This window comes from Salmo salar, chromosome ssa12 (assembly GCF_905237065.1).
Source record: "Salmo salar chromosome ssa12, Ssal_v3.1, whole genome shotgun sequence".
NCBI lineage: Eukaryota > Metazoa > Chordata > Actinopteri > Salmoniformes > Salmonidae > Salmo > Salmo salar.
The window spans coordinates 5,569,796-5,589,037 of record NC_059453.1 but is presented as its reverse complement, the minus strand read 5'-3'; the positions used below and the strand labels follow the sequence as shown (position 1 = coordinate 5,589,037).

The 19,242-nt window shown below is 40.9% G+C and overlaps 1 protein-coding gene across 2 annotated transcripts; it reads left to right on the top strand.

Annotated features, from left to right (window-relative positions):
* Positions 1 to 5,113: 5,113 nt before the first annotated feature.
* LOC123725379 (zinc finger protein 664) lies at positions 5,114 to 18,669 on the top strand. 2 transcript variants are annotated; one of them, XM_045690535.1, is made up of 2 exons: positions 5,114 to 6,169; positions 17,499 to 18,669. In XM_045690535.1, exons 1-2 carry the CDS (start codon positions 5,716 to 5,718, stop codon positions 18,359 to 18,361), a joined length of 1,317 nt encoding a protein of 438 aa, XP_045546491.1. In that variant the 5' UTR covers positions 5,114 to 5,715; the 3' UTR covers positions 18,362 to 18,669. The 2 variants fall into 2 exon arrangements, with proteins under 2 accessions (XP_045546491.1, XP_045546490.1); XM_045690534.1 differs by having other exon boundaries at positions 17,496 to 18,669.
* Positions 18,670 to 19,242: the final 573 nt, after the last annotated feature.

Below are 19,242 nucleotides of genomic sequence, written 5' to 3'. Positions count from 1 at the left end.
CTAGTGGATGTTCATTATATACATATGTATTGTTACACCATGCAGGTGGAGTAAAGACCTAGTCTGTTCATTTTAATATTACTGTTAGTCTACTTGAATTAATATGAAATTGCCTTATGTGCTGTTCGGATGCTGAATTTATGGCGATTTGAACTGAATAGAAAAATAACAGTAAACATTTTGACCCCCACGTGTGATGCAGCGCCCTCTTTGGCCAATCAGTGTAATTTAGCAAATGCCGGATCAATGGAAAGACTCATCATTCACCCAAGTTTCGTCAAAGTTAGGCCAGTGGTGTCAGGTATTTTTGGGGTTAGCTAGACTCATATCCCTGAGCATGTGTGCCAAATTTCAGCACTCTGAGTCAAATAGATCAAGAGATATAAACATGTGCCCATTATAGCTCCACCGTGTGGTTGATATGAATGTTATTTAATATATTGAGTCTTGACAGTGTCTGCAAATGTTGTTACAATACGAATATCCTTGACTGATTTATATGTCTTTATGTGACAGTGCACATGGGTGTTTAGAGACCTTTGGCCATAGATGCCACATATCAAGTTTGGTGCAGATCGATCATTCGGTGCCAGAAGAGTAGCGTTTTAAGTGTTTTTACAAAATTCAAAAGTTACCACAGAGTCAGAAGGCCCGCATACTTGACCAATCAGATGAGGGAGTGTATTCAGATTTGCGGGAAAACATTTGTTTAAATGACATTCCGAAAGTATACAGACCCCTTGACTTTTTCCACATTTTGTTACGTTACAGCCTTATTCTAAAATTGATTAAATAAAATCCTCAATATACAAACAATACCCCATAATGACATCACAATACCCCATAATGACATCACAATACCCCATAATGACAAAGCGAAAACGGGTTTTTAGAAATGTTTGCAAATGTATTAAAAATACAAAAGACATACCTTATTTACATAAGTATTCAGACCCTTTGCTGTAAGATTCGAAATTGATCTCAGGTGCATCCTGTTTTAATTAATTGGACATGATTTGGAAAGGCACACACTTGTCTATATAAGGTCGTACAGTTGACAGTGCGTGTCAGAGTAAAAACCAAGCAATGAGGTCGGAGGAATTGTCCGTAGCACTCCGTGACAGGATTGTGTTGAGGCACAGATCTGGAGAATGGTACCAAAAAATGTCTGCAGCATTGAACACAGTTGCATCCGTCATTCTTAAATTTAAGGAATTTGGAACCACCAAGACTCTTCCTAGACCTGGCCGAACTGAGCAATCAGGGGAGAAGGACCTTGGTCAGGGACCAAGAACTCCTGGCAGAGCTCCAGACTTCCTCTGTGGAGATGGGAGAACCTTCCAGAAGGACAACCATCTCTGCAGAATTCCACCAATCCGGCTTTTATAATCGAGTGAACAGACAGAAGCCACTCCGTAAAAAGGCACATAACAGCCCACTTGGAGTTTGCCAAAAGGTACCTATAGACTCTCAGACCATGAAAAACAAGATTCTCTGGTCTGATGAAACCAAGATTTAACTCTTTGGCCTGAATGCCAAGTGTCACGTCTGGAGGAAACCTGGCACCATCCCTACAGTGAAGCATGGTGGTGGCAGCATCATGCTGTGGGGAAGTTTTTCCGTGGCAGGGACTGTGAGACTTGTCAGGATCGAGGGAAAGATGAACGGAGAAAAGTACAGAGATTCTTGATGAAAACCTGCTCCAGAGCACTCAGGACCTCAGACTAAGGGCGAAGGTTCACCTTCCAACAGGTCAACAACCCTAAGCACACAGCCAAGACAACGCAGTAGCGGCTTCGGGACAAGTCTCTGAATGTCATTGAGTGGCCCAACCAGAGCCCGGACTTGAACTTGATCGAACATCTCTGGAGACCTGAAAATAGCTGTGCAGCGATGCTCCCCATCCAACCTGACAGAGCTTGAGAGGATCTGCAGAGAAAAATGGGAGAAACTTCACAAATACTGTTGTGCCAAGCTTGTAGCGTCATACCCAAGAAGACTCGAGGCTGTAATTGCTGCCCAAGGTGCTTCTGAATATTTATGTAAATGTCATATGTAATTTTTATTTTAGAAATTTTAACATTTCAAACAACCAGTTTTTGCTTTGTCATTATGGGGTATTGTGTGTAGATTGATGACATTCGGGAACAAGAATTGGCAATGTCACTCAAATTCATAACATTGAGAAAGGACAATTATTTTGGTCAAAAGGGTAAGTAGCATGCTCTTCTTTCAGATGCCTAGTAGCTAACTGTTAATAGCCTCATCTAAAATGAGTTCGCTAGCTGGCATCAGGGATTCCATTCCAAGCACAGAGGAGTTATTCTACTGGATAGAGAAACGTTGTTAGTTTCCATACAAGTCTTTCATTCTAATAGTAATATATATGTTGTTGACCTTCACCAGACGTCCAGCCTTTAACAGGAAAACAACAGTTGGGAGAGGAAAAGGCTCCTCTTTAAATGGGGTTCCATTTCAAGTTGTTGGCACAAAGACATATGAATGTCACCGAGGGGTAAGACAAACAAAGGGAATATGAGGCTGAATTTACAAGGCGGCAGTAATTGCTTAGACTGGTCATTGAAATTTATAAAATACATTTTAACAACATTCATTTCATTTTAATCATGTTGAATTACTAACTAACAATGGAATGTTCCTCAACAAAATGGAAGAAGATGGGACTTTAAAACAGATGTCCCAACTCTGTGGTCACTAAAGATCCAATGGCACTTATGAAGCCGGTCATCTGATTGGTCGAGGAGTCGGGCCTTCTGACATTGTGACTGTGGTAACTAGTGACGACCATGGGTCCCTGAGGCAAATTGGTTCCTTGTGAGGAAAGGGACCTATGTACTGATGACTTTAGGTCAAACGGGTGGAAAGGGCGTGACCTTTCAAAAGTTTACATTATCAGCGCCACCATCTGGCCAATCAGTGTCATTTTGTAAATGCCAGATCTCTATGGCAAGACGCATCATTCACCCAAGTTTCGTCAAAATCAGGCCAGTGTTGTCTGAGATATCGCATGTGACTAAGGTACCAACATACTAAAAGTACTAACGGAATAAGACCGTTCCACAGTCACGTCCACAATTCATCTAAGGGAACAATTAAGAGCAGCTTGGCAGGGTTAAGAGCTTTGCTTGAAGTAACGATTGGATTCATACAACCGCTCTCAACACTGCAGCAGACTCCCTCGTTGGTCTAGGGTCGAAATTAGGTATAATAACAAACTCTCACAGAAGTCCTCCACCTGTGCTTCCGTTGTGGGTGTGGTAGAAAAATCAACTGTTATTTGGATGCAAATAACATTAATAAGCATTATAATTTCCCCCGACAATGGAAGAACTGCTCAAGCACGCTTCATGAAACAGTCGTACTACACCTGCACCACGCCGAAAGAGCTGCCGAACAATCGTAAAAAGTACAACAATGCGCACTCTATTGTTTCAGAAGGCTAACCAATCTCCTTGCTCCGTCCAAACGCTACGCCACAAACATTAGTTTGTTCTCCGCAATGAGTCTGGATCAGAGTACAGAGTACTATGATTATTATTATTTGACCATGCTGGTCATTTATGAACATTTTAACATCTTGACCATGTTCTGTTATAATATCCACCCTGCACAGCCAGAAGAGGACTGGCCACCCCTCATAGCCTGGTTCCTCTCTAGGTTTCTTCCTAGGTTTTTGGCCTTTCTAGGGAGTTTTTCCTGGCCACCGTGCTTCTTTCACATGCATTGCTTGCTGTTTGGGGTTTTAGGCTGGGTTTCTGTACAGCACTTTGAGATATCAGTTGATGTACGAAGGGCTATATAAATACATTTGATTTGATTTGATTTACTTCCACCACGACTTCTAGAACAGAAACACTAACTGTTCTGATTGGTCCCAGAAACCGATGGGTTGGGTCAGAGCGGAGGTTTGAAACATCGTCATTGGAGTTGCTACTCTGATTGGTTGGAGATGAGCCAATCGCTGATTACTTTGTTTTGTGTAACACCCCTCATGTTGACGTCACCACAATCGACTTCAATGACGTCAGTCTCAGACTGAAGTATGTAGCGAACGATAGAACAGTGGAATAATTCAGTTTGAGACGTTAGGAAAGATTAACGACAGAGTGGCCTAAGAGAAAGTGACATTTTTTTGTTTGGTGTGGCGATAGAGCCCTGCATGAACTAGGGCTTTAATGCTCATGCGGATGCGCTGTAAAATCAAATGTAATTGTATTGGTCACATACACATAATAAGCAGATGTTATTGCGGGTGTAGAGATATGATTGTGTTCCTAGCTTCAACAGCGCAGTAGTATCTAACGATTTACAACAATACACACACATCTAAAAGTAAAATAATGGAATTAAGAAATATATAAATATTACGACGAGAAATGTCGGAGTGGCATTGACAAAAATATAGTAGAATACAGTATATACATAAAGTGAGTACAACATTATGTAAACATTATTAAAGTGACTAGTTTCCCATTTGTTTTAAGTGACCGGTGATTCCATGTCTATGTACATAGAGCCGCAGCCTCTAAGCTGCAGGGTTGAGTAACTGGGTGGTAGTCAGCTAGTGATGGCTATTTAACAGTCTGATAGCCTTGAGATAGAAGCTGTTTTTCAGTCTCTCTGTCCCAGCTTTGATGCACCTGTACTGACCTCGCCTTCTGGATGATAGCCGGGTGAACAGGCAGTGGCTCGGGTGGTTGATGTCCATGATGATCTTTTTGGCCTTCCTGTGACATCAGGACACCTAAAGTACCAGGAGGGTTGTGCCTTCTTCACCACACTGTCTGGACCATTTCAGATTGTCAGTGATGTGTACACCAAGGAACTTGAAGCTTTTCACCTTCTTCACTGCAGTCCCGTCGATGTGGATGGGGTCAGCTCTTTCGATCAGCTCTTTCGTTTTGGTTAAGTTGAGGGAGAGATTATTTTCCTGGCACCAATCCGCTAGGGCCCTCACCTCCTCCCTGTAGGCCTGGGGGGTGGGGGGCAATTCCAGTCCTCGGGCGCCTGATTGGTGTCACAGTTTTGCCCCAGCCCCAGCTAACACACCTGACTCCAATAATCACCTAATCATGATCTTCAGTTTAGAATGCAGTTTGATTAATCAGCTGTGTTTGCTAGGGATGGAGAAAAAGTGTGACATCAATCAGGCTCCTGAGGACTGGGGTTCCCACCCCTGCTGTAGATGTCACGTCATTGTTGGTAATCAGGCCATCAAGCCTACTACTGTTGTGTAGTACAGTATTTAAATTCTCTCATTAAAAAAATCTGCACTAATCCATCAACACACGGTTCATTTGTACGTTTACATATAATATTACACTTCGATTAAACCCCCCCCCCAAAAAAATTGTTTTATTTTTATTATCACCTGCGTTACCCACTCCAATCAGCAGATGGCGATGTGCATATTTTAGGCGATGCTGCCAGTGTGACGTCTAATGTAGCGGACGGGACACTTCTTCAACAGGAACAACAGTTAGTCGGCCACCTCCGTAGCCGAAAACATTAAATGTTTTTAGGCTGTTTTGATGTACATTAGTCACTGTGTTTTAAACATACTTCTGTTTTGTCTACTTGCTGGTCCATTTAATGTATTATTTACGTTGTTTATCAGGTAGCTGGCTTCCCAAATTAGCTTTGCACTAGGCTAATCGCTAATGCTAAGTAGCTAGCTAGCTAACATCCCCGACCATGAGTTCACTAAACTACTCCACTCCTGCTAAAGAAGAGGGGGCCGTCACAGTTAAACAAGAAGTAGAGGATGAGGCTTTTACAGTGAAAGAAGAAGAGAAAGAAGTTACAGTGACAGAAGAGAAAGAAGCTTTTGAAGTGAAAGAGGAGGAGGATGTTACTGTTAAACAAGAGGAAGAAGGAGTTTTCGGAGTGAAGGAGGAGGGGGAGATTACTGTCACGTTGAAAGAGGAGGAGGAAGGAGAGGAAGAGGGGCAGATTACTTTCACGTTGAAAGAGGAGGGAGGAGGGGAAGAGGAGGGGCAGATTACTTTCACGTTGAAAGAAGAGAAGGAGGAGGAAGAGGGGCAGATTACTTTCACGTTGAAAGAAGAGGAGGAAGAGGAACAGATTACTTTCATGTTGAAAGAAGAGGAAGGAGAGGAAGAGGAGATGGGAGACCTGAGTAACACCAGTAAGTATGGTCTTAAAAACTGGGGCACAAACTCTTCAGTCCTTGAATATTGCTAGGTCACATGTTTGAAAACCAGCTATTGAAATGTAAAAGTTACTAATATTTATTTATAAACGTGGAAGTGCTTTATTGGAAAACCATAGGGTGAACAATCCTATGGGAAAACCTACCATGTGAACGGTTTCTAGATTTCTAGGTCACATTGTGAATGAGCTATTGAAATTAAGTGGTTTGTTAAACATTTTATTATATAAATGAAAATAGTGTGCAACACTGGACAGTTGAAATGAGGTTTCTAAATCATGTGGTGAAAGAGGTGATTCTCATGAAAAGTGTCTGTGGACATATTTCTCATTACCGTAACACTTGTTCAAGTTGCTGTAAAAACGTTTATTCACCCATGATGCACCGTCTAGTGGAGTAGTCCTTAGAGGAGCACACGTTATTTAACATTTTTCACTTATATGCGTTCAGAATGAGTCTTTTCTCAAAAAAAACCTTTATGACACTGAACCTTGTCAATACCAAAATGACAAAAAAGCTCAAATTTTTGAAAAACTTAGAGAACCATTACCTTACCAACATGGAGACATGAATGGGCTTTAGTGATGTGGTAAACACTTAGAGAACCATTACCTTACCAACATGGAGACATGAATGGGCTTTAGTGATGTGGTCAACACTTAGAGAACCATTACCTTACCAACATGGAGACATGAATGGGCTTTAGTGATGTGGTCAACACTTAGAGGACCATTACCTTACCAACATGGAGACATGAATGGGCTTTAGTGATGTGGTAAACACTTAGAGAACCATTACCTTACCAACATGGAGACATGAATGGGCTTTAGTGATGTGGTAAACACTTAGAGAACCATTACCTTACCAACATGGAGACATGAATGGGCTTTAGTGATGTGGTAAACACTTAGAGAACCATTACCTTACCAACATGGAGACATGAATGGGCTTTAGTGATGTGGTAAACACTTAGAGAACCATTACCTTACCAACATGGAGACATGAATGGGCTTTAGTGATGTGGTCAACACTTAGAGGACCATTACCAACATGGAGACATGAATGGGCTTTAGTGATGTGGTAAACACTTAGAGAACCATTACCTTACCAACATGGAGACATGAATGGGCTTTAGTGATGTGGTCAACACTTAGAGACCCATTACCTTACCAACATGGAGACATGAATGGGCTTTAGTGATGTGGTCAACACTTAGAGAACCATTACCTTACCAACATGGAGACATGAATGGGCTTTAGTGATGTGGTAAACACTTAGAGAACCATTACCTTACCAACATGGAGACATGAATGGGCTTTAGTGATGTGGTAAATACTTAGAGACTCATTACCTTACCAACATGGAGACATGAATGGGCTTTAGTGATGTGGTAAACACTTAGAGAACCATTACCTTACCAACATGGAGACATGAATGGGCTTTAGTGATGTGGTAAACACTTAGAGACCCTTTACCTTACCAACATGGAGACATGAATGGGCTTTAGTGATGTGGTCAACACTTAGAGACCCATTACCTTACCAACATGGAGACATGAATGGGCTTTAGTGATGTGGTAAACACTTAGAGGACCATTACCTTACCAACATGGAGACATGAATGGGCTTTAGTGATGTGGTAAACACTTAGAGACCCATTACCTTACCAACATGGAGACATGAATGGGCTTTAGTGATGTGGTAAACACTTAGAGAACCATTACCTTACCAACATGGAGACATGAATGGGCTTTAGTGATGTGGTAAACACTTAGAGACCCATTACCTTACCAACATGGAGACATGAATGGGCTTGAGTGATGTGGTAAACAGTTTGCTGACTCATGTCTGTCTCCTATTACTTCCAGATGAAGCTAAGGGCCTCTCATTACTAAAACACACATTTCTCTTTACCGCATCATTTTTAGGCCCGTTTCGGTAATGACAACCTTCATTTCAGTAATGATAATAAGCTAATTCTAATGTATCGTCAATGGGTGTGCTGTGCTGGTAACTTTCATTATTTACTAGGACCACTGCTTTCACCGATTGTATAGATTATTTTGTAAACCAAGAGTTATCTGATTAAGTAGGGGTTGTCAATAAATATGGGTGTAAAAACCCTATTTAATTAACATAAAGCCACAGTCTGGAGTTTGTGTTTCAGCAAAGAGCAACACTGCCACTTAAAGAAGGATATCCCCCCATTTTGACACGTGCACCTGTTATAACACTTACCTATAGTGTTGTTAGATATCCCACCTGTTATAACACTTACCTATAGTGTTGTTAGATATCCCACCTGTTATAACACTTACCTATAGTGTTGTTAGATATCCCACCTGTTATAACACCTACCTATAGTGTTGTTAGATATCCCACCTGTTATAACACTTACCTATAGTGTTGTTAGATAACCCACCTGTTATAACACCTACCTATAGTGTTGTTAGATATCCCACCTGTTATAACACCTACCTATAGTGTTGTTAGATATCCCACCTGTTGTAACACCTACCTATAGTGTTGTTAGATATCCCACCTGTTATAACACCTACCTATAGTGTTGTTAGATATCCCACCTGTTATAACACCTACCTATAGTGTTGTTAGATATCCCACCTGTTATAACACCTACCTATAGTGTTGTTAGATATCCCAGTTGTTGATCCATATCCCACATATTTAGATACTTAAACGGCATATCATGTTATGCCATTTTCCCTGTGAATCCTTTTCAACATAGAAATACATATACAATACCTTAGAACTACACTTATCCACGTCTGATAGAGATCAGTACAGTTTGATGATGTATTGGGTTACTGAATCTCTGATAGAGATCAGTACAGTTTGATGATGTATTGGGTTACTGAATCTCTGATAGAGATCAGTACAGTTTGATGATGTATTGGGTTACTGAATCTCTGATAGAGATCAGTACAGTTTGATGATGTGTTGGGTTACTGAATCTCTGATAGAGATCAGTACAGTTTGATGATGTATTGGGTTACTGTCACGGTTGTCGAAAGGAGAAGCCGACCAAAGTGCAGTGTGTGTGTGTCGTTCCACATTTTATTTTCACTGTGAAACTATGCGATACATAAACAATAAACTGAAGTAACAAAACAACAAACCGTGACACAGAGGTGAAACATACACTACTCCAAAATAATTTCCCACAAACCCAGGTGGAAAAAAACCCTACTTAAGTATGATCTCCAATTAGAGACAACGAGGACCAGCTGCCTCTAATTGGAGATCATGCCAAACAAAACCAACATAGAAATACAAAACTAGAACATGAACATAGAAATACAAAACATAGAAAAACACCCGCTGTCACGCCCTGACCTACTCTACCATAGAAAATAACATCTTACTAAGGTCAGGACGTGACAGTTACTGAATCTCTGATAGAGATCAGTACAGTTTGATGATGTATTGGGTTACTGAATCTATAATGAGCCTTTAGCTGATCAGTGGGCAATAGCCGGCCCCCTACCAAGATGGGCTGGCCCCCCCTACCAAGATGGGCTGGCCCCCCTACCAAGATGGGCTGGCCCCCCTACCAAGATGGGCCAGCCCAGCCAGCCTGAGTTCATGCAAACTCAGATTCAAAGTCAAACGCAGCATCAGCAAAGAGACCTGTAGACATGACATCATCTATTATTATAGAGCTCTGCTCAGCCTATAAACATGACATTATCTATTATTATAGAGCTCTGCTCAGCCTGTAAACATGACATTATCTATTATTATAGAGCTCTGCTCAGCCTAAAAACATGACATTATCTATTATTATAGAGCTCTGCTCAGCCTATAAACATGACATTATCTATTATTATAGAGCTCTGCTCAGCCTGTAAACATCACAATATCTGTTAATATTGAGCTCTGCTCAGCCAATAAACATGACATTATCTATTATTATAGAGCTCTGCTCAGCCTGTAACATGACATTATCTATTATTATAGAGCTCTGCTCAGCCAATAAACATGACATTATCTATTATTATAGAGCTCTGCTCAGCCTATAAACATGACATTATCTATTATTATAGAGCTCTGCTCAGCCTGTAAACATGACCTTATCTATTATTATTATAGAGCTCTGCTCAGCCTGTAGACATGACATTATCTATTATTATAGAGCTCTGCTCAGCCTAAAGACATGACATGATCTATTATTATAGAGCTCTGCTCAGCCTAAAGACACGACATTATCTATTATTATAGAGCTCTGCTCAGCCTATAAACATGACATTATCTATTATTATAGAGCTCTGCTCAGCCTGTAGACATGACATTATCTATTATTATAGAGCTCTGCTCAGCCTAAAGACATGACATGATCTATTATTATAGAGCTCTGCTCAGCCTAAAGACATGACATTATCTATTATTATAGAGCTCTGCTCAGCCTAAAGACATGACATTATCTATTATTATAGAGCTCTGCTCAGCCTGTAGACATGACATGATCTATTATTATAGAGCTCTGTTCAGCCTATAAACATGACATTATCTATTATTATAGAGCTCTGCTCAGCCTGTAAACATGACATTATCTATTATAGAGCTCTGCTCAGCCTAAAGACATGACATTATCTAGAGAGCTCTGCTCAGCCTAAAGACATGACATTATCTATTATTATAGAGCTCTGCTCAGCCTAAAGACATGGCATTATCTATTATTATAGAGCTCTGCTCTGCATAAAAACATGACATTATCTATTATTATAGAGCTCTGCTCAGCCTAAAGACATGACATGATCTATTATTATAGAGCTCTGCTCAGCCTAAAGACATGACATTATCTATTATTATAGAGCTCTGCTCAGCCTAAAGACATGACATTATCTATAGAGCTCTACTCAGCCTAAAGACATGACATGATCTATTATTATAGAGCTCTGCTCAGCCTAAAGACATGACATTATCTATTATTATAGAGCTCTGCTCAGCCTAAATACATGACATTATCTATTACTATAGAGCTCTGCTCAGCCTAAAGACATGACATGATCTATTATTATAGAGCTCTGTTCAGCCTATAAACATGACATTATCTATTATTATAGAGCTCTGCTCTGCACAAAAACATGACATTATCTATTATTATAGAGCTCTGCTCAGCCTAAAGACATGACATTATCTATAGAGCTCTGCTCAGCCTAAAGACATGACATTATCCATTATTATAGAGCTCTGCTCAGCATAAAAACATGACATTATCTATTATTATAGAGCTCTGCTCAGCCTAAAGACATGGCATTATCTATTATTATAGAGCTCTGCTCTGCATAAAAACATGACATGATCTATTATTATAGAGCTCTGCTCAGCCTAAAGACATGATATTATCTATTATTATAGAGCTCTGCTCAGCCTATAAACATGACATTATCTATTACTATAGAGCTCTGTTCAGCCTAAAGACATGACATTATCTATTATTATAGAGCTCTGTTCAGCCTATAAACATGACATTATCTATTATTATAGAGCTCTGCTCTGCATAAAAACATGACATTATCTATTATTATAGAGCTCTGTTCAGCCTATAAACATGACATTATCTATTATTATAGAGCTCTGCTCAGCCTAAAGACATGACATTATCTATAGAGCTCTGCTCAGCCTAAAGACATGACATTATCTATTATTATAGAGCTCTGCTCAGCCTAAAGACATGACATTATCTATTATTATAGAGCTCTGCTCAGCCTAAAGACATGACATTATCTATTATTATAGAGCTCTGCTCAGCCTAAAGACATGACATGATCTATTATTATAGAGCTCTGCTCAGCCTCTAACCATGAAACAAAAATAGATTTGAAGCTCTACTGTTAGTGGTGATATGTAGCAGTGAAGCAGGGCTCCCTTGTAATAGATTAGATTTGAAGCTCTACTGTTAGTGGTGATAAGTGGCAGTGAAGCAGGGCTCCCTTGTAATAGATTAGATTTGAAGCTCTACTGTTAGTGGTGATATGTAGCAGTGAAGCAGGGCTCCCTTGTAATAGATTAGATTTGAAGCTGTGCTGTTAGTGGTGATAAGTGGCAGTGAAGCAGGGCTCCCTTGTAATAGATTAGATTTGAAGCTTTACTGTTAGTGGTGATAAGTGGCAGTGAAGCAGGGCTCCCTTGTAATAGATTAGATTTGAAGCTCTACTGTTAGTGGTGATATGTAGCAGTGAAGCAGGGCTCCCTTGTAATAGATTAGATTTGAAGCTCTACTGTTAGTGGTGATATGTAGCAGTGAAGCAGGGCTCCCTTGTAATAGATTAGATTTGAAGCTCTACTGTTAGTGGTGATATGTGGCAGTGAAGCAGGGCTCCCTTGTAATAGATTAGATTTGAAGCTCTACTGTTAGTGGTGATATGTAGCAGTGAAGCAGGGCTCCCTTGTAATAGATTAGATTTGAAGCTCTACTGTTAGTGGTGATATGTAGCAGTGAAGCAGGGCTCCCTTGTAATAGATTAGATTTGAAGCTCTACTGTTAGTGGTGATAAGTGGCAGTGAAGCAGGGCTCCCTTGTAATAGATTAGATTTGAAGCTTTACTGTTAGTGGTGATAAGTGGCAGTGAAGCAGGGCTCCCTTGTAATAGATTAGATTTGAAGCTGTGCTGTTAGTGGTTATAAGTGGCAGTGAAGCAGGGCTCCCTTGTAATAGATCTGTATCTCAATGGGTCTCCCCACTAAAATAAAGGTGAAATAAAACAAACAATATGTTTTCTTTATTATTATTTCGCACTTGTTGCAAATATCTCAATGCCCGATTGTTTGAAAAAATTATTCTTCGACAATATTGAAGTACTGTATGTGAACACTACTACTCAAACACCAAAAAAACGGCACAGATTGGCCCATAGGTGGCACTGTAAGAAGCATTCAAAGTAGAAGGTTCAGCCCGCCACCCTGTTTGACGTACAACCTAGAACCTTGGTACAAGTGTTTCTCATCATAGTGAACGTATTTGCCTCATGAGCCTATGACCTCCGCCATATCTTCTCATGAACCAAACATCTGATCGACGCCAAACTCAAAGTCCATTAACCATTAACTCAAATCATGTCCGTCTCTCGTACGTTTGAGTAAAGATAAACAACAAATAAAAAATATCTCTAAAGATTAAATAAAATTCCATCTTTGTTAAAAATAAAAATAATTGTCTTCAATTAAACTGTAATAACTCCACTTCTCTCTATCAACTTGAAAACTTGAAGTGTTTTGATCGTTACATGTCCACAAGGGAGGAGGTATAATATGTATAATACTTCCATGCTGCTGTCTCTTTCAGCCTGGACCTCGCTTTGTTCACGGGGGGCTTTGTCATTCTGAAACAAGGAAAGAGCCTTCATCAAACTGTTGCCACGAAGTTTGAAGCACAGAATTGGCCCAGCATCGTCCGGGTTAGGGGAGGGTTTAGCCAGCCGGGATGTTCTTGTCCCATCGCGCTCTAGCGACTCCTTGTGGTGGGCAGGGCGCATGCACGCTGATGCCGTCGCCAGTTGTACAGTGTTTCCTCTGACACATTGGTGCGGCTGGCTTCCGGGTTAAGCGAGCAGTGTGTCAAGAAGCAGTGTGGCTTGGCAGGGTCATGTTTTCGGAGGACGCATGACTCTCGACCTTCGTCTCTCCTGAGTCCGTACGGGAGTTGCAGCGATGGGACAAGACTGTAACTACCAATTGGAAATCACTAAATACGGGACAAAAAGGGGGTAAAAATATTTATAAATACTATTTCCCTTCAAGGGGCCCGAACCATGAAAAGCAGACCATTATGCCTTCTTCATCAAACCTTACAGTTGGCCCTATGCTTTGGGGCAGGTAGCGTTCTCCTGTCATCTGCCAAACCCAGATTTGTCTGTTGGACTGCCAGATGGTGAAGCGTGATTCATCCCTCCAGAGAACGCATTTCCACTGCTCCAGAGTCCAATGGTGGCGAGCTTTACACCACTCCAGCCGACGGCATTGCGCATGTTGATTTTAGGCTTGTCTGCGGCTGCTCGGCCATGGAAACCCATTTCATGAAGCTTCCAACTAACAGTTCTTGTGCTGATGTTGCTTTCAGAGGCAGTTTGGAACTCAGTAGTGAGTGTTGCAGCTGAGGACAGACTATTTTTACACGCTACGTGCTTCAGCACTCGGCGGTCTCGTTCTGTGAGTTTGTGTGGCCTACCACTTTGCGGCTGAGCCGTTGTTGCTCCTAGACGTTTCCCCTTCACAATAACAGTACTTACAGTTGACCGGGGCAGCTCTAGCAGGGCAGAAATTTGATGAACTGACTTGTTGGAAAGGTGGCATCCTATGACGTTGCCATGTTGAAAGTCACTGAGCTCTTCAGTAAGGCCATTCTACTGCCAATGTTTGTCTATGGAGATTGCATGGCTGTGTGCTCGATTTTATACACCTGCCAGCAACGGGTGTGGCTGAAATAGCTGAATCCACTCATTTGAATGGGTGTCCACATACTGCTGTATATATAATGTATATTTATTATTATGATGAACATAAGTGTTTTTTAAATATTGGAAATATTCTGAAAACTTGACCTCAAATGTTCTGAACTCAGGTTATGGAGGGATCTAGTCTGGCTTAAAACTCATAGGAAGTAGGATTGCATAAATCTGGTAACTTTCCATGAATTCCCTGGTTTTCCAGAAAACCCGGTCAGAAGATTCTCGGATTCAGGAGGGAATAAGTACACATAGTAAGTAGTACTATATAGTCAATATCAGCATACACGTGTAATAGTAGGTATTACTATATAGTACACGTGTAATAGTAGGTATTACTATATAGTACACATGTAATAGTAGGCATTACTATATAGCACACGTGTAATAGTAGGTAGTACTATATAGCACACGTGTAATAGTAGGTAGTACTATATAGCACACGTGTAATAGTAGGTAGTACTATATAGCACACGTGAAATAGTAGGTAGTACTATATAGCACACGTGAAATAGTAGGTATTACTATATTGCACACGTGTAATAGTAGGTATTACTATATTGCACACGTGTAATAGTAGGTATTACTATATAGCACACGTGTAATAGTAGGTATTACTATATAGTACACGTGTAATAGTAGGTATTACTGTGTAGCACACGTGTAATAGTAGGTATTACTATGTAGTACAATCCCATTTTAAAGTTAATAGATGTAGTCAATATCAGCATAGAATATGAAAAAATAAAATAAACTATATTTCCCAAGAGCCCTCCCCAGGTTGCAGCTAATATAAACCTTCCCCTCCCACCAAAAAGAGAATAGGAGTGATTTATATTGTACTTTACAACAATCTCTTTCTCGTAGACTCCAACTGTTCTGCATCCAGCTGCAGGGCTGTGACATGACAAGAACAAATGGCCCATCCACAGGGCTCCCTCTATTCTAATAGACCATCCACAAGGCTCCCTGTATTCTAATGGCCCATCCGCAGGGCTCCCTATATTCTAATAGACCATCCACAAGGCTCCCTGTATTCTAATGGCCCATCCGCAGGGCTCCCTATATTCTAACAGACCATCCACAAGGCTCCCTGTATTCTAATGGCCCATCCGCAGGGCTCCCTATATTCTAATGGCCCATCCACAAGGCTCCCTATATTCTAATGGCCCATCCACAGGGCTCCCTCTATTCTTGTCCCATAATCTAAATGTCAAATCTAGTCTACTGGACTAGAAAAGGAGGATAATAGACCGAACAAAACCAATTATGGTGAAATACAAATAAATACATGTAAAACCTAATAATGTTTGTCCAGTCGCTGTTTGATAGGGACATAGTATAAACAATTCAACAGATCATGATTTGGTCATTACTGTTCAGTTCCCTGGGATATTCTGTTAGTGAGTCTAGGCGGGTCAAAAGAAAATAACAATGACTGATCCCGGCCCACAAACAGACAGGGGTTGGATAGAAATAAGAATTCAGGAGTGAAGGAAGGAAAGAGAGGAAGCTCCTCTCCCTGTAGGCTTTACAGACGCTCCCCACGGACACAGGGGTTCGATATAAATAAGAATTCAGGAGTGAAGGAAGGAAAGAGAGGAAGCTCCTCTCCCTGTAGGCTTTACAGACGCTCCCCACGGACACAGGGGTTCGATATAAATAAGAATTCAGGAGTGAAGGAAGGAAAGAGAGGAAGCTCCTCTCCCTGTAGGCTTTACAGACGCTCCCCCACGGACACAGGGGTTCGATATAAATAAGAATTCAGGAGTGAAGGAAGGAAAGAGAGGAAGCTCCTCTCCCTGTAGGCTTTACAGACGCTCCCCACGGACACAGGGGTTCGATATAAATAAGAATTCAGGAGTGAAGGAAGGAAAGAGAGGAAGCTCCTCTCCCTGTAGGCTTTACAGACGCTCCCCACGGACACAGGGGTTCGATATAAATAAGAATTCAGGAGTGAAGGAAGGAAAGAGAGGAAGCTCCTCTCCCTGTAGGCTTTACAGACGCTCCCCACGGACACAGGGGTTCGATATAAATAAGAATTCAGGAGTGAAGGAAGGAAAGAGAGGAAGCTCCTCTCCCTGTAGGCTTTACAGACGCTCCCCACGGACACAGGGGTTCGATATAAATAAGAATTCAGGAGTGAATGAAGCAGCCATTTGCTATCACATATGAAAATAAATGGTCTTTTGGAGTGAAATAATGTCTTGCTTGGTTCTGTTTATATGCCTATATGAGAACGGGCAAGGCACAATCAGAAAGATGGCGTTATGCCCAGGAATGTAACCGAGGGTGGGAAAAGAAACGTTGTAGTCACTCCACAATACTAACCTAAATGACAGAGTGAAAGGGAAGCCTGTACAGAATCAAAATATTCCAAAACATGCATGCTGTTTGCAATAAGGAACTAAAGTAAAGAAAGAAGTTAACTTTATGTTTGGGGAAAATCCAACACAACACATCAATGAGTACCACATATGTTCAAGGTGGTGGCTGCATCATGTTATGGGTATGCTTGTCACCTGCAAGGACTAAGTATAAAAAGAAACCGAATAGCTCTAAGTACAGGCAAAATCCTGGAGGAAAACTGAGAAACAAATTCACCTTTCAGCAGGACAATAACCCAATACACAAGGCCAGATATACAGTGCATTCGTAAAGTATTCAGACCCCTTGACTTTTTCAAAATGTTGTTTTATGTTACTGCCTTATTCTAAAATTGATTCAATAGTTTTTTATCTTGATCTTAACCTCTAGGCTACCTATCGCCCATTAAACCACATAGGAAGGTTTCATTCAGGGCTCTGTTTAGTATTTAACTAAATACTTTGTCTTTAGCAGGAGAGCGACCAGACTCTCACTCTGACAGCGGGGAGAGTCATTCAGGGGAACCAGACCCAGAGACGTCCAAACCAGCGAGACGACACCACTGCTCCCAGTGTGGAAAAAGTTTTAACCGATCACAACACCTAAAATTACATGAGAGAACACACACAGGAGAAAAGCCTTACCACTGTTTCCAGTGTGGAAAGAGTTTTAGTCAGTTAGGGAGCCTGAAAGGTCATAAGAGAACACACACAGGAGAAAAGCCTTACCACTGTTCCCAGTGTGGAAAGAGTTTTAGTCAGTTAGGGAGCCTGAAAAGTCATAAGCGAATACACTCTGGAGAGAAGCCTTACCACTGCTCCAAATGTGGAAAGACATTTACATGGTTAGTGGGCCTGAAAATGCATGAGAGGACACACACAGGAGAGAGGCCTTACCACTGTTCCCACTGTGGAAAGAGTTTTAGGTTGTTAGGGATTCTGAAACTGCATGAAAAAGCACACACACGAGAGAAGTCTTACCCCTGTTCCCATTGTGGAAAGAGTTTTAGGTGGTTAGGGACCCTGAAAACGCATGAACGAATACACACACAAAAAAAGGAAAAGCTCTACCAATGTTCGCTGTGTGGAATGAGTTTTTCCCAGTTAGAAGCCTTGAATAGGCATGACAGGACACACACACGTGAGGATAAGCCCTACCACTGCTCCCAGTGTGGAAAGAGATTTAACTGGTTACGGCAGCTGAATAAGCATGAAAGAATACATACACAGGAGGAGAAGACATACCACTGCTCTCATTGTGGAAAGACATTTTCCCAATCAGAGGACCTGAAATCACATGAGAGAATAGAGAGGCTGTGTTCTGATTTGTGTTTTTGACTCATAATTTGTGTTTTTGTTTCATCCTCATGAAATCAAATTGTATATATGAAACCAGAATAAGGTTCCTGTTGTTGTTGTTTCATTTAGAGACATGATCATGTCTAATATCAGATGTCTATTGGGTTTTGATGATGAGCTTTGATTGATTGGATACAAGTATAAACCCTCTGTTGTTCATCATATGCTTTTCATATTGCAAAATGTACATAGTTATGTAAGTAAGTAGCTGTCACATAGAGTAGGCCAGAAGGCTAAACTGGAAAACCTAACCTCTATCAAAATAAAAAAGATGGCAGACCCGCAAACGTTCTTCTGTGCTTATTTACATAGTGATTCCGGAAAAGTAACAGTACTGCCATTCAAAGTATACCTGCTAGGGACAGCTAAAAACAATGCTGCCCCCATCCACAGCTCAATCCAAAATGCCTCTTCAATGAACTGAAAGAGAGGCTCCTTTTGTAGGGGTAGACCCTCCCATCAGAACAATTAACACTCATTAATTAAGCACTTACCTATTCAAACCTATATTTTCCATTCAACCAAACATACTAAAGTATATACATTGCAACACATTTTTTTATGAAACAATATCCCAATATAACATTTACAAAATCATAACACTACTGACATGGTGTCTTTTAATATGCCCCTTTACATTAACGAGCCATTCGGGACAGGCACTACAAAGTCAGCCCGATTCCCTTAGCTCGGGTCCTTATCCAGCATACCCGGAAGCTACAGCGTTGGAGAGAGAGAGAGGAACAGAACAAACAAACAAACAAACAACGTGCTCATCCCTAACATCGATTTGTATAATAAACGTTGCTTCAATTAAACATGAATGCTTATCTGTATACTCTTTATACCATAACCGGTTA

What these genes read in the sequence shown, in the direction of transcription:
- LOC123725379 (XM_045690534.1), top strand. Translation starts at nt 5,716, where the DNA reads ATGAGTTCACTAAACTACTCCACTCCTGCTAAAGAAGAGGGGGCCGTC. An exon ending in GGGAGACCTGAGTAACACCA is followed by an intron (nt 6,170 to 17,495) that starts GTAAGTATGGTC and finishes CTTTGTCTTTAG; the next exon opens with CAGGAGAGCGACCAGACTCT.